This window comes from Hyaloscypha bicolor (assembly GCF_002865645.1).
Source record: "Hyaloscypha bicolor E unplaced genomic scaffold K444scaffold_56, whole genome shotgun sequence".
NCBI lineage: Eukaryota > Fungi > Ascomycota > Leotiomycetes > Helotiales > Hyaloscyphaceae > Hyaloscypha > Hyaloscypha bicolor.
The window spans coordinates 2,112,583-2,126,396 of NW_020194558.1; the positions used below are offsets into that span (position 1 = coordinate 2,112,583).

At 49.3% G+C, this 13,814-nt stretch overlaps 6 protein-coding genes across 6 annotated transcripts; 3 read left to right on the plus strand and 3 right to left on the minus strand.

Moving 5' to 3' along the window:
- Positions 1-85: 85 nt before the first annotated feature.
- Positions 86-1,235, plus strand: K444DRAFT_652214 (amidohydrolase-like protein 2; the record flags this gene model as incomplete). Its single annotated transcript, XM_024885773.1, has 3 exons — positions 86-801; positions 864-1,057; positions 1,108-1,235. The coding sequence occupies 3 exons, from the start codon at positions 86-88 to the stop codon at positions 1,233-1,235; spliced, it is 1,038 nt and encodes a 345-aa protein (XP_024738415.1).
- Positions 1,236-1,532: 297 nt separating this feature from the next.
- Positions 1,533-2,421, minus strand: K444DRAFT_628539 (uncharacterized protein; the record flags this gene model as incomplete). Its single annotated transcript, XM_024882921.1, has 3 exons — positions 1,533-2,177; positions 2,228-2,295; positions 2,352-2,421. The coding sequence occupies 3 exons, from the start codon at positions 2,419-2,421 to the stop codon at positions 1,533-1,535; spliced, it is 783 nt and encodes a 260-aa protein (XP_024738416.1).
- A 1,626-nt stretch (positions 2,422-4,047) lies between these two features.
- On the plus strand, positions 4,048-5,395 carry K444DRAFT_628540 (uncharacterized protein; the record flags this gene model as incomplete). Its single annotated transcript, XM_024882922.1, has 3 exons — positions 4,048-4,297; positions 4,350-4,685; positions 4,734-5,395. 3 exons carry the CDS (start codon positions 4,048-4,050, stop codon positions 5,393-5,395), a joined length of 1,248 nt encoding a protein of 415 aa, XP_024738417.1.
- A 1,116-nt stretch (positions 5,396-6,511) lies between these two features.
- K444DRAFT_587659 (Metallo-hydrolase/oxidoreductase) lies at positions 6,512-8,235 on the minus strand (the record flags this gene model as incomplete). The annotated part of the gene is made up of 3 exons (XM_024878029.1): positions 8,022-8,235; positions 7,277-7,790; positions 6,512-7,107 (listed from the first exon to the last, which is right to left on the minus strand). The coding sequence occupies exons 2-3, from the start codon at positions 7,743-7,745 to the stop codon at positions 6,512-6,514; spliced, it is 1,065 nt and encodes a 354-aa protein (XP_024738418.1). The 5' UTR covers positions 7,746-7,790; positions 8,022-8,235.
- Positions 8,236-9,876: 1,641 nt separating this feature from the next.
- On the plus strand, positions 9,877-10,623 carry K444DRAFT_487029 (uncharacterized protein; the record flags this gene model as incomplete). The annotated part of the gene is made up of 1 exon (XM_024873134.1): positions 9,877-10,623. A coding segment is annotated over one exon (747 nt), but the record flags the coding sequence as incomplete, so codon positions are not given.
- A 1,501-nt stretch (positions 10,624-12,124) lies between these two features.
- K444DRAFT_526869 (peptidyl-prolyl cis-trans isomerase H) lies at positions 12,125-12,941 on the minus strand (the record flags this gene model as incomplete). Its single annotated transcript, XM_024874582.1, has 4 exons — positions 12,125-12,463; positions 12,543-12,688; positions 12,825-12,850; positions 12,904-12,941. The coding sequence occupies 4 exons, from the start codon at positions 12,939-12,941 to the stop codon at positions 12,125-12,127; spliced, it is 549 nt and encodes a 182-aa protein (XP_024738420.1).
- Between the last annotated feature and the right edge of the window lie 873 nt (positions 12,942-13,814).

Here is a 13,814-nt window from a genome sequence, read left to right on the forward strand (position 1 = left end):
GTGAACAGACTTGCAAGTCAAAGAATAATATCCACTCTACAAACACCAACTCCAGAAATCAGTAGAATTGAACCGGGAACTCAAAATGAGAGGCACCATAGCAATCGAAGAAGCAATTATCGACCCCACCGGCGTAGCCAGCCTTTCACAATGGCACAACCTCCTCGCCCCAGCACTCTCAGCCGGCACCTCCACCGAGACCGTAACGCTCACCGCGCACGAGAAGCGCCTCTTAGACATCCACGACCTCCGCTTAAAAGCCATGGATGAACACAGAGTAGAATACATGCTCCTCTCCTTAACCTCGCCTGGAGTCCAAGGCGAGCCGAATCCAGAGAAGGCAGAGAAGATGGCAACGGTAGCTAACGACTACCTCGCTAAAGAAGTGAAGAAAAATACAAAGCGGTTCGGAGCACTAGCTGCACTTTCGATGCATGACCCTTCGCAAGCAGCGCAAGAGTTAAGGAGATGTGTGAAAGAATTAGGCATGTTCGGCGGCCTAGTGAACGACTACCAAAGCACGGGCGAAGACGGAGGCGGAAAGGATTATTTCGATACTGACAAATATGACCCCTTCTGGGCGATGGTGCAGGAGCTCGATGTGCCCATTTACTTCCATCCCAAATATGCGATCCAACAGGATTTGGAGCCGGGCACGAAGTATGGGGATCGGAAGCACTTGCTCGGCGCGGGGGTGCAGTTTCATCTAGATTTGTCATTTCATTTGTACGCTGTTTGTTCGAGTGGGGTGTTTGATAGGTTTCCTAGGGTGCAGATTGTAGCAGGGCATTTGGGGGAGAAGTGAGTTTTCGATGATATGAGAAAGAGAGAGAGAGAAAGAGAAAGAAGCTAATGTGATATAGTATTCCGTTCAATCTTTGGAGGGCTTGTCATTGGTATAATCATCCCAATAAGAAGGGATCGAGGCCATCGAAAGAGGACTATAAGTACTATTTCACGCACAACGTGCATATCACCACCTCTGGGAATTTCTCGACGCCTGGGTTGAAATTTTGCATTCAGGAACTTGGGGTTGAGAGGTGTTTATTCGCGATTGGCAAGTCTCAGTGGAACTTAGTTTTGCGTTTTGCTGACTGGCCGATGTAGATACACCGTATGAAAATGTGAAGGAAGGACAGGATTGGTGGAAGACTGTGGATCTTCCAGCGGATCAGAAGGGGATGGTTGCAAGAACGAACGCGATTAGGTTATATAAGCTGCCTTTGGAAGAATAAGGTTCTTGAAAACGCAGAAATGTCAAATAGAGCTTCATTCGCATTATTATTAGTCATAACAGAAAAGTGTCGATAGAACATTGACTGCTTCATTTCTTTCGAGGACTTGCTACACTTCTGGTCTGCAGATGAAGCTTCCTCCACAGCACCGTCACTTGAGGCCGAGTTTTCTATATGCCAGAAGCAGGTTACGATTGGTAAATTCAAACGGCAAGGTCTTCTAAATCAGGTGATAAGATTTCAAAAAGCTCAGTTGCATGATATGGTATCTTCAACAACGTTTCAGCTCGAAGTTTCTCACAATTTCTTCACAGTCTCCGCAAGTGTCAGAGCCGGCAAAGCGGTCGACACGTCCTTCCCGTACTCTGGCGCTCTCAAATCATCTTCCTTAACCATTTTGCCAGTAACCGGGTGTGGGTAATGGAATGGAATAACCCTCGTATCAGGCCACAGCATCAACTGCTCTACGATCTCATCTGGACCCAGTGGACTCTCAGGATACGCCTTCGTATCAAGCGGAATAAACTCTCCGATCTCCTTGTTGCTCCATCCTCTAGCGAAATCCGCATGCCAAAATGGAAAATACTTCAACTTCCAGATCTTCCAGACACCGTTCTCTTTGATGTACTCATTTTCGTAGACACCGCCCTCCCACCATTGAACAAAGCCTCGGGGGTGGGTATCTTGGATGCTCTTGTGGGTTCCAGCGCTCATGAGTGCACGGAAGCGTCCCTTAGCATGGTTTCCATCGGGCGTGATGTCGACGATGTCTTGCATTTGGGCGTGGTCGAGGAGGAAGCCGTGGACAGGGCCGTTACGTCCTTTTACAAAGTTGCCTGCGAACCTTCCGATATAAAGTCTCTGAACTCCCTCTCTGCCCCTGTAACGGCCTCCAATGAACTCAACGAAGGTATCCGGATTGTCCGCAAAAAGATCGACAACCTGGATTCCAATCAGCAAGACGAAGTTTATGGAGCATTTAGGATTCTTACCTCCTGGTAGAGGCACTTGTCTAAATAGTATCCATACTTGAAATGCAATTTCTTAATCTCTCCTTCGTCTGAAAATAATATATCAGCATTGTGGAGATCCAATTGAAGAGCCAGAGGAACTTACCAGCTAAACGAGTAACCTCTTTACTCAAAGACTCCACGAGCTTCTTGAGTTCTGCGACTTCACTCCCCATTTTTTATTTTGAGTGTGGGGGGATGGGTTCAATGTTACACAAATGATGCCGACCAAATCTGGGGTATGGAGGCATGGTGGCGCTAGGTGATATACTTAGGTCTAACCCTAGCCGCGAGTATCTTTCCGAAGGGATTGCTGCAAAAGGCATAATTCCGAGAGAATCGTGATTTGTATATTACCATTTCGGATTGATTGGAGTGTCGGATTGATTGAACCGAAGCTCTGATTCGCTGCCGATTTGTCGGGTTCAATTCACGGCTCGGAACAATTGATACTTTGAGCGAAACTTCAACAAAATCTCGGAGGCGTTCATCCAGCTGCGGCTTACTTCCGTTGATTGATGAACGGCTAGTGGTACACAGGGTGTGCGGGGTATGTACGCCAATCGCGGGGCTTAGACGGATGGAGAAAGAACCAGGCACAGCCGAGACTTGTGATAGTGCTCCTTCGAAATGTTCAACAGCTTTCTAGAAGAAGTCTACTCTGCTCCTCTTGAAAACAATATGCGCTTCCCTGTCGATGAAGTTCACATTTTGAACTCAGCAGGCGATATCTCTTATCAACTGACTGTCTTTGGAAGGGTGAGGTAATCTGAAAACAGCCGTAAGAAGTGTATGACAGGGAACGACACACTTCAGAAAGTCAGAAACATAGGCCGTTCCTAGAGACTGGCGAAGCTCATCGAGTCAGCGATCGATCCGGGGCTCGAGTGAAGCCCCCCACCCCTGGGAGAGGAACACAACGAAATAGAGGCTGTGGTTTCAAGGCTGTCTGTAACGTCTCAATGCAAATGAATGTCTAGAGCGAGGTGACATTTGTCCCTGCGGCTCATCGTAAGACAATCGGGAAAGGGAAGCAAAACATTATCAAAAACGATCTGCCTTTAGAGAACGAGCTAGTTGGTGTCCGGAAGATCATTCAGCAGCTCAAAGCAGCGCAAAAATTCTAACAAGAACGAAACATAGGAAACAACATTATATACGATAACATGGCTTTCAGGAGTTCTCGTCGCTAGAGTGCCGATACATCGGATCTGGCTGAACCATGAGTTTCAGACCAAAGATCATGAGCATAAGAATGGGTGATAGAGTTCCACGGATGGTGCTGTCGATGAAAAATTGACAACATGCTTCATCATGATATGTTTCCCAAAGAGCGAGACACTTTCGAGTCGATCTTGTCACTTTTGTAGCCACGAGGTTGAGACGTAGTCACGGGAAGGTAGGAAGTCGAATGGGAGACGTGCTACGTGGCAGCCTGCCATCCACACCCGCTGTTATTTTACGGGTCTCGCTACTCTGCAAAAGAGGACGTAGAGAAGTTTCTCCAGCCCTCAAAGATTGCAGTCGGGCTAGATTGCAGGTGATTTAGTACAAGAGGAAGAAGGAGCAAATGATGAAGGCGAGGAAGATTCGAAATACGAGGCAGGGGCTCGGTCCGTTCCGGGCCGAGAGTGGCACTGTTCACGTGACACTTCCCCCCTGCAAGCAACCGCACAACTTCACCTTCCACTCTTTTGTCATCAGCAACCGGATTTCATCACTTTTGGGCGGTGTCTTGACTCTCTCACAGTCTCATCCATCAGCAATTTCTTCTGGAAACCTTGTCGAGACAACAGAGCAACATGGACCACAAGGATGCAGTACTGGCAGCTCCACCGCCGCTTCAAAAACGGATGGAGCTGCAATCTATAGAGGACTTTGAAGCCGAAATGGATGTCCTTGATGCTGCGAAAGGAATGACCGCGACTACAAAGCCGATTCCGCAGCATCTCCCCAAGAAACCCAAGAGAACCATTGATGCCGGTGCTCTTGAGGCCGAACGAAAAGCGCGAGAAGAGATGGGAAACGAAAACTGGATTGGAAAACTTCTTGGTTTGTTCCCATCCAATTCTTCAAGCCTTCTTTGTTGACTTACAATATCCAGAATATCGCCAAGCACGTCAAGCGAGGTTGATCTCCGGAGCACCACCCAGGAACCAGGGTATCGAGTACAAGGAGGTCCCTATCAATTCAAGTATCATCCGCTTCGCTTTTGCCGTTGAACTTGCAGAGTCTCCTCAGCAATTTGGGGGTGCAGACCTGTCCTTCAGCAATAAGAAGGACGCGAAACAATGGGCAGCCAAGAAGGCTCTCGACTGGTTGACCGGAAGTAATGGTATGGCCTCTACTGGTAAGAGAACTATTGACGTCAAAGCTCTTGAGGCTGAAAAGGCAGCGAGAGAGGAGATAGGCAATAACAACTGGGTTGGAAAACTGCTCGGTTTGTTAATACCTCCAAACATCTTTTGAGTTGGCTAACGATATCCAGAATACCGTAATGCGCATCCAGTCACAGCGCCATCCAGAGTTGCACCAACTGGAGCACGTCCTGGGCTTGATTACAAGGAGGAAAATCTGAACTCAGGAATTATTCGATTCGCTTATACCATCGAGATTGAAGAGTCAACACAGACATTCGGAGGAGCAGACCTATCTTTTAGCAACAAGCAGGACGCCAAACAATATGCCGCTAAGAAAGCCATTGATTGGTTGATAGCAAATAGTCATATGCCCTCCGATGGTTCCGCCCGATTTTCGAAGCCGCCTCCACCGATGCAGCTGCCTCAGTCAAAGAAGCGAAAGTCCACGTCTCCATTAGGCTCCGGTCCCGCCGCCGAGGGAACGTTCAAGTACGCGACCATGATTCCACCCCTCTGTGGCAAGCTTGGCTTTGGGCCACCCTGTTACGAGTTGGAAAAGGCGGACAATACTTCCTTCTGGAATGGATATGCAATCTTTCCTGGTAACCCCATTATTGATGGGAAAGTGGGGGAAGTTAGGAATATCTACGGCAAGGACAAGACAAAGGAAGAGATTGCGGCGGTAGTCTACAGCTTCTTGAAGGACATCGAACGTCAGCGGGGAGAGCAATTGGACATTGAAGACAGGAAGAGGAAGCATTCTCCGGATGGCTCAGATAAGTCAGAATAGAGGGGAAAGAGGAAACACGCCAAGGGAATATTGTCAACGTCACGGCTGAGTACGGGTTATGATTTTCGGGGTTTCGGGTTTTGGTACGGGATTGAATTCAGCTAGAGATATCACGGAGACAAATGTACAGTTTCAATGGACGGATCCAACTTGCAACGGTCCACAAGTCACAAAGCAGTGCACAATGTACTCCGCGACTCTCTTGTACCCCATTACCTTGGAAAATGGCACAGTCACTATAATAGCATCATCAGCCACATCAGTTGATCATATACAGCCCGTTGGACTTCCGTTGGACTATTTTGAGGGGGGCATGATCCTGATACAAACACATTTAGCACTCTTGGTGGAGTTGCATTCGCTGCATAAAACTTGTTCAACTCCCAAGCTACACAATTTCTCGACCTCATTCAGCTGAACGGTTCATTAGCCAGTCAATATATCGATGATTGTGGAACTGGGAATGTTGGGTACTTCGCCACCCAAGATGCTTGCGCAATGAACTGGAGAGACCCAACTGATGACATCCTCAACGCGTTGAATGAGATCATGTTTCAAGCAGCATTAGCGGCCTCGGATGTATCCAAATTCGCATTCATGAATCTCAGTTATGAGGATACGACAAGCTTCTATGAAACATGGTCCGTCAACATCTCCACTAGAGATACACAGGTATGCCAGTACCTCAAATGCTGCAAATGCAGCAGACGTCCAACATTACAGTATTCAAATCAAACTACTCTTATCTAGCTGCGGCGCTGGCAGTCATGATGACAGGGTTTTTGGTCGTGATACCCACGCCTCATGGGTTTTGGGAGATGGTTCGCCGGACACCTCTCAATCCACTCGAGATAGCGAAAGAATTCAACGCCGATCTGATTCAGGAGCAGAGTCCGAATATTCTAGCCCATCACTTGATGAGGGCAGTTCGGGACAGCCATGTCAAGTATGGTGAGGTCATTGATGATCTAGGAGGAAATGGGATGGGATTGAGACCTAGGGCCTCGAGATTGGAAATTGCGGATCCGAGTCGGATCCGAGCCCAAATTTCAGGCCATGTAAGATTACATTTAGTCGAAATTGCTGGTGCTGTATTATGCCGATAGAAATACGAAATCAACGTTTTGGAGGCTCGTTGGTCATATTTGGATAGAAATGGTCCCTTGCCTCTTCTGCTAGGTGTCGTGGAGCCATCACAGAGTAAATCGATTCGTCACTCTCCAACCAGAAATCGTGAATGACTCCTCGCTTCTCACCACTGCCACTCACTGGCACTTTGCCGGCAATGATTCTTTCAAAGAGCGCCCGCACCTCAATGATCATATTCTCTGCGTCTCCTTCGTATGTGAGATGTCCGCAGCCGATTTCGACTCTTGGAGGGGATTCGTGGCGGAGGCCATGCTGGCGTCTGAGTTCCATATTTTGATGCATAACAAACGAGAGGAGCATGTCGAGGGAAGACATGTATTGAATCCAGTTACCTCCTTCCTCCGGGAAAATGATGGCAGCTTGAGTCGCTGGAAGCCCTGGTACTTGACCTGCATCGTCTGGGAGCTCAGGGATTCGCTTGCTGCGTTTCCGTTCATAGAAGGTGTCACCCACATACAGATGATGTTCGTCAAGGTCGTACCATGCCAAGGAATCTGGGGTATGGCCCGGCACGTGCAAGAACTGAATCCGAAAAGGGATGCCAGAGAGGCAGAAGAAATCCACTGGATATCGGGGCAGTCAGCATTCTCCTTTTCCACAGTGTCTCAAGAATAGGATTGAGCAAAATAAGTAAAGCAAAACTCTTTTGGGATGTTTTGGGAGTGAATGAGATGAGGAGGGAGTATTTCAGAAATCGAGAACAAAGGACTTAAGGAACGCCGTTGCCCTTACTGTGGCGTGCCCAATGAGCTACTTCATATTTCGGTGTGGAGACCTCGACATATTTGCAGAGCGAATGCTTGTCTAGATCTTTCAGAACGAACGACCTATCGAAGTCCGAAGCAATAATTATTGGATCTGCTGAAAGAAAGTTGGGGATGCCAAGGATATGGTCATAGTGGCAATGGCTACAAATAATAACGTATTTCTTTCTGCCATGAGGGTTGAGACATCGATCTTTGTTCTCGGAGACAGGAGAAGTTTCCAGGTATTGACGTAGAGATGTAAGGGAAGGTATTTTTGATCGAGGACTATTACATCCTGTATCGGTCAAGAGGAGGTACTGCTCATATATTTTGATGTAGATGTACGGTTGCTCCCCATAGCCATCATCTTCGATGACGAGGAAGGTTGACTTATTCACACGGCGACTGATGAAGCTTGTGCTTGGAGAAGAGTCACGTTCATCGATTGAGGCCATATGGTCTGACTGCAACTCAACGCAGTCTGAAACGCCGAGTTGATCCTGGACTCAATCATCAGCAAACTTTCATAACCTGACCACACTACACCTTCCTGCGCTGATACCGAAACATCAAACCACAAAAGAAGCTAATCAGTGCTTATCAAGACAAACAAAGGACGCTTCTACCACGGCAATGAGGGCCTTATCACCAAACGGACCAGCCGTTGCAGGATGTAAGATTAGAACAAGGCGACTGGCCTTCGGAGGACAAAGAACATGGTCACTACTCACAGAAGGTATCACGGGAACCTGTAAGGAACCTGATTCGCGATCCTGGCCGTGGGTGTCGTGGCCTCGGCAGCAGAAGCGGGGGTCCAGGTGAATGGAAGCCAGGCTTCTCGGGGTCAGTCCAACTCAGAATCAAATAACTCTATCCCAATGAGGTCGCCTGCGGCCTTACAGTTGTTGGGTTAGGAGTCGAAGGAATGTTGTCTGCTTTGTTAGTTGTCAAGGACAATTTGGTGTTCTCGATGTATGAAGGAGTTTTAAGACTCGAGGTGCTAAGGACGGCGAGCTCGAACTCGATTGGCTCGGCTACCGGAAACTTTCCGAAAACGCGTCTGGAGTTCCTCCCATCTTTCATGATCTTCAACCAAACCAGCCTCATCATTCCCAGAACGGAATGTTCAAATCGAAACAAAGCACGCGCGTTCAGAGCGACCGAGATCGGACTGGACTGTGGACCGCCTACGGACCGCATCTCGGCCAGACCACCCAAAGAGAGGATCTGTCGCGTGGGTCTTCTGGGTGTATGCTTGGCATTTGCATTATTCTCTCGATCTTCGAAACACGCGATGTGCCATGTGCGACAACCATCTCCTAGGCCACTCCTAGCCCTGTTGGGCACACATGATGCCATCACGGAACCTCTGCATGCTACCCTTCCTTCATCTAACCCCTCCGGCTTCCTGTTTTAGGCGTAGAACCCCAGAGATACCACAAAATTCTGCGACGATTCCTCCACACTTCGCGAATAGCCAGCCCTTATGATGGCAGTAATGCCTCCTGTGCGGTTCTCCACGTTCGGGATTGCGCCCCGTCGCATCTAGATGCCTCTCCTCGGTCGGTCCTTGTCCCCTTTGGCGCTGGAACATCTATCTTCGTTCAATGCGAAGACTGCTATGTCTGTCGGTCGCGAGAGTCTGTAGTGTAACCGCTTTGCTGTGCCCTACTCTATTCTGAGGTGTGGCTGTCGCGCCTATTGTTCAGCGGCGTCAAGCCTACGCGCCATAGATCAGGTTCTCGACCAACCGTTAGATCGTGGAAGCTTTGACTGGAACCCGGATTATCGCTGGAGCGGGCATCTGCATCTCATCTTTCTGGAACCTGCAGGCTTTGACTGGCTCCGGTTTGAAGTAGATCCAGGCTGTCAGATTTTGGTAGTGCGGCCCTTGGCGACCCTAGGCGACCCCACGAAAAGGCGAAACTCCGAAATCTCGCTACCCCTTGATCGATAGGACGGCATTCGTCTTTATCGCAATCATCAGTGATGAGTCGACAACCACCAGAAGCCTGGGGAGCCACTCTCGGGGTCTGAGTCTGCGCTTCTTTGTTTCAATGTCTCATAGACCGAGAACGTTTGCTTCTCTACCCTTCATGATCTTTCGCTCTTTCATCCTTGCTGTTCCGCAACCTTAATAACCCCATTCACCGCCTAAATATTGTCTTCATTGTCAGTCTTTGATATGCTCATCAGCTTTGCGTCTTCCTATTGAATCATGGACTATACACATTGTGAACAGTGACAATGCCCATTGTCCTCAATGAAATTTATTGTTCATACTTACTTCTTTATTGTACACGCTGGACGTCGCGTACTTATTTAATAACACGGAAGTCGATCTTCTTTTCTATTCCTTCATTTTCACGAACCTCAATCTTACACTACAACCTACTTCGCATCTTTTCAGCAAAGATCTCACAACCTAGAATCAATTCGTCGACTCGAACAACTTGACCTCGCCAGCGAGCCAATACTGATCGTTGCACCCTCCGAACCTGCACAAAAAACAACATGAAGTCCACTTTCTCTCCGCGCGGAGGCCTCGCAGCCATCTGGCTGCTGGCATTCTCTTCGACAATCAATGCCCATAGCTGGGTGGAAGAAGTTCGACTGGTCGCATCAAATGGCAGCTTCGTTAGTCCCATCGGATACCCACGAGCGTTCGTTGGGAGAAGCGATCCTGGATTCAGCGACTTTTCTAATGAAAACAAGTTTGGGGGCGATCTCAGCGGCCCTATGTGCCAAAGCAAACAAACCTTGGGAAGTGAATCTACAAAATATCCGGCGCTGGTTGCTGCACCCAAAGATCAAGTCGCCCTGCGCTACTTGGAAAATGGGCACACTACCTTGTTCACAACACAAAAGGGAAAGCCCTTGGGAAGGGGGACTGTGTTCATCTACGGCACGACGAAGCCTTCCACTGATGATACCTATCTCAATGTCCACAGGCAATGGAATACCGCGGGCACTGGAGGCAATGGACGGGGAAAGTTGCTCGCTACACGCCCCTTCGATGACGGAAAATGCTTCCAAGCCAATACTTCTCCTGTCGCCGAACAACGTGCTCAAGCACTCGGCCTTCCCCTTCCGCCAACGACAGAGATTTCTTGCCAAGCCGACTTCCAAATCCCCGCTGATGCCCCTACCACAGGACTATACACGGTATATTGGGTTTGGGAATGGCCGTTTCTGTACAGCAATGGTGCAATCCAGACCAACGAGAGCTACACCTCCTGCATAGATATTTCTATGACCTCAAATCCTGTGCCTGCTGCTGGTCCATTCGACACAAATCAGGTCACTGGCTTGGGTGCCAATGCCGCTGCTATCCCAGCCTACATGACCACTCAATTTAGCGTGGACCCAACAGCACTTCCTCAAGTTGCTCCCGACAACCCCAACCCAGCTCCGGTCCCAGCAGGTGTAAACGCTCCAGCCCAACCTGCAGCACCAACACCAGCAGCAGCGTCTCCAGCAGCACCTCCAGCACCAGCAGCAGCATCAAACTCTGCGAACGCAAACCAAGGTGGAGCCAAGCTAGTCACCGTGACCGTCACAGAGCAATCCCTCACAACCGTCACCGTCACCCAAATGGGCCCCATCGTCACCGCCTCAATCCAGAACGCGCCTGCCGCCCCGCCCTCCAAACCCTCATCCGTGTCTATCTTGACCGGCAAGCCTGTCGTCACCCCGTTCCTCGCGCCCCCGAAGAGAGCTGTCGCTGTGCGCGGTCGATCTGTCATAGTCTAAACTCTAGATCACGAATAGGGAAAATGGCAAGGGAAAGGATGGAGCGGTATATAGGTTGATTTGATGGCAGCATAACGTCGGCGTTTTCATTCACATAGACATTGGCATGGGAAAGGTGCATTTAACAGGCGTTTAGGATGATGGGTTGCATCGATGGGATTCTTGTACATAGCCTTTGATGCCTTGGTACCCAGCCATTTAGTCTCCTTGATGGAGTAGGCATTACCTTAGGGTGTGGAAATACGGAATGCGAAAATATGAAAAATATACTAGATGGTAACCCCTCCCCCCGCCCCCAAAAAAGTGTGCAGTGAATGATAAGTGACTTGTGAACAACCTTTTTCAAAATTGGACGAAAAAATGTTAAGGGACAGTGAATGATGTGAGGATGAGCCCTCGAAGAATTTAAGTGATGGATGGACTTGTGTCCTTGGCGTTATTTCATGCGATGAACCTGCGGAGCTAGTTTGGGAATTCAGACGGTAGGATGTTAATCATTTTCCTTCCTGTGATTCGAGGTCGTTTGAGGGTGGAACATGTGACTTCTTTTCACGTGGATACTTCGAGGCGCTTTCAGAGTCAAGGTTCCTTGTTCCTTGTCCCTGACTCCCTGCGTGCAAAGAGCAAATACAGACAAGAACAATCACCGAAGTGCTGAACAGAAACTTGGTGTGAATCGTAACTCACTCATTCACTCACAACTCCATCCCAGTCCTCACCACACGCCTCACACAGCAATGATTCAATGGAGAGACAAGATCCTTTCTACCGGTATGAAAATGGTTGTATTCTCTACAGTAATTTGCTTTGGTCAAGCTTGCGAAGTTCATACCTGGTGCTGATCCGTGGTGGTAGTAATCTTACGTTCGTTTCACCCGTTTGATCGCTCGGGAACGTCTCCAATTTTGCTTTTTTTCATGCCATGCCATGCCTCGTGTATGAACACCTTGGTTTTTCTCTCGTAACTTTCCACTTCGTAGCTCACCCGTTCTCAACCCCTCTTGCCCTCTTTGCCTTGTTTGGGCGCAGCGCACAATCTAAACCAAAGCAGGCGGAAGGAGGAGGTAAGAGAGGAGCAGATTCACATCTCCCCACACATGCTAATAACGACATCCAAATTCGGCGTATCTTTGCCCCTATACCCGGTCTTCGTATTCTCCATCTTCTTGACGACATCCATGCCGTCTACTACCTTGCCAAAAACCACATGTTTTCCATCGAGGAAAGGGGTAGGCACGGTAGTGATGAAGAACTGCGACCCGTTGCCGTTCGGACCCGCGTTGGCCATGGATAGCAGGCCCGGGATGTCGTGCTTGAGGGTGAAGTTCTCGTCTGCGAAGGTCTTGGTGCCGTAGATGCTGGTGCTGCCCGTGCCGTCGCCGTTGAGGAAGTCGCCGCCTTGGCACATGAAATCTTTGATCTGTTTCGACGAAACGTCGTTAACCACCCTTTCTGTATTTTGAAGAAGGGGAGGAGAAGGGGAAGGGGAGGCGACGTACGATCCGGTGGAATTTACTCCCTTTATAACCCTGCGGCCGTCCTAGATGGTTCTTCGTCTCCCCAGTACAGAACTGACGGAAGTTCTCTGCGGTCTTGGGGACGACATCGGCGAAGAGCTCGAATTTTATGCGGCCTAGGGGCTCTCCTGTTCTCTTCCATCAGCAATCGAGTTCAGAAAGAAGTTTATATCACGTGATGTCTCCCAAAATGGACAGCGGAAGAAATCGAGAGAGGCGGGGGAGGAGGGGGGGAGGGGCAATAACAGCAAGGGGCTCACCAACCTCCTAATGTGATATCAAAGAACACCCTGTATATCCATCAATATGATTGATCTCGTGACTGAGGGGTTGAGACGCTCACACCGGATTTCCTGATGCAGGGAGCTGCGTGGGAGGCATCTTTTGCTGGTAAGGATCCCGTTCGGGAAATCTATGCAAGGCGCGGAAGAGAAAAGATCCGCGAGCGTCCAGTGCGGCTCTAGTCCTTCTATTCCAATTAAGCTGTTCTTACAAATATCAAGCTAGCAGGAGGATAGAGTAGCTGCCGGACGGGTACGGCAAGCCGAGGAACTGGATGCGTGGGGAGTGATGACGCCGTTGACAAAGTCCGGTGTCGAATGGGGAGCGAGTTTGGCGTCGGAGTTTGGAATCAGAGGTCGCGAGACGGCAGACGCCGTGCTTGTGATCGCTTTTCCCACTCGGGCAGACGATAGGCGCTGGCTGGTGATCGACGGCAAGGCTGGGGTTGGGGTTGGATTAGGAAGAGTTCATCCTTCGCATGCCCGTTCACAGAAGGGAAGACAGACAAGGGGAGGAGGAAAGCTTGATTTGAAATGGCTGCGCCAACCACCTGCCCAGTGCTTCCACCTACTCAGTTGAGTTTCGGAGCAGTTCGATGGCAAATTTTATTACGAATGGGTGCGTGCTGCAAGCGAACACGGATAGGTATTCCCGGAGATTTGCGCAGAGGTAATTTATCTATCTGCACAAGTGTAAGTCATACTTAAAGTGCTGGGGCAGGGAGGCTTGTTTCTGTGTCAGGTGTATTAATAGAGTTGCATGAATGTGCGGCCAGATAATTCGGTCCTAGACGCGAGGCACGGCCGTTCATGAAGATTGAAGGCGCATCAGCAACGTATATGAAGAGCAGGTATGAGGCTTACTTCTTCTTCCATGCGAGAGTGCTCGTGTGGCTGGACCAGTGAGGGTATTCGAAGGTTAATAACGGAGGCATGATCCGTGCATTCTATCCACGGCGTGAATGCACCAGTC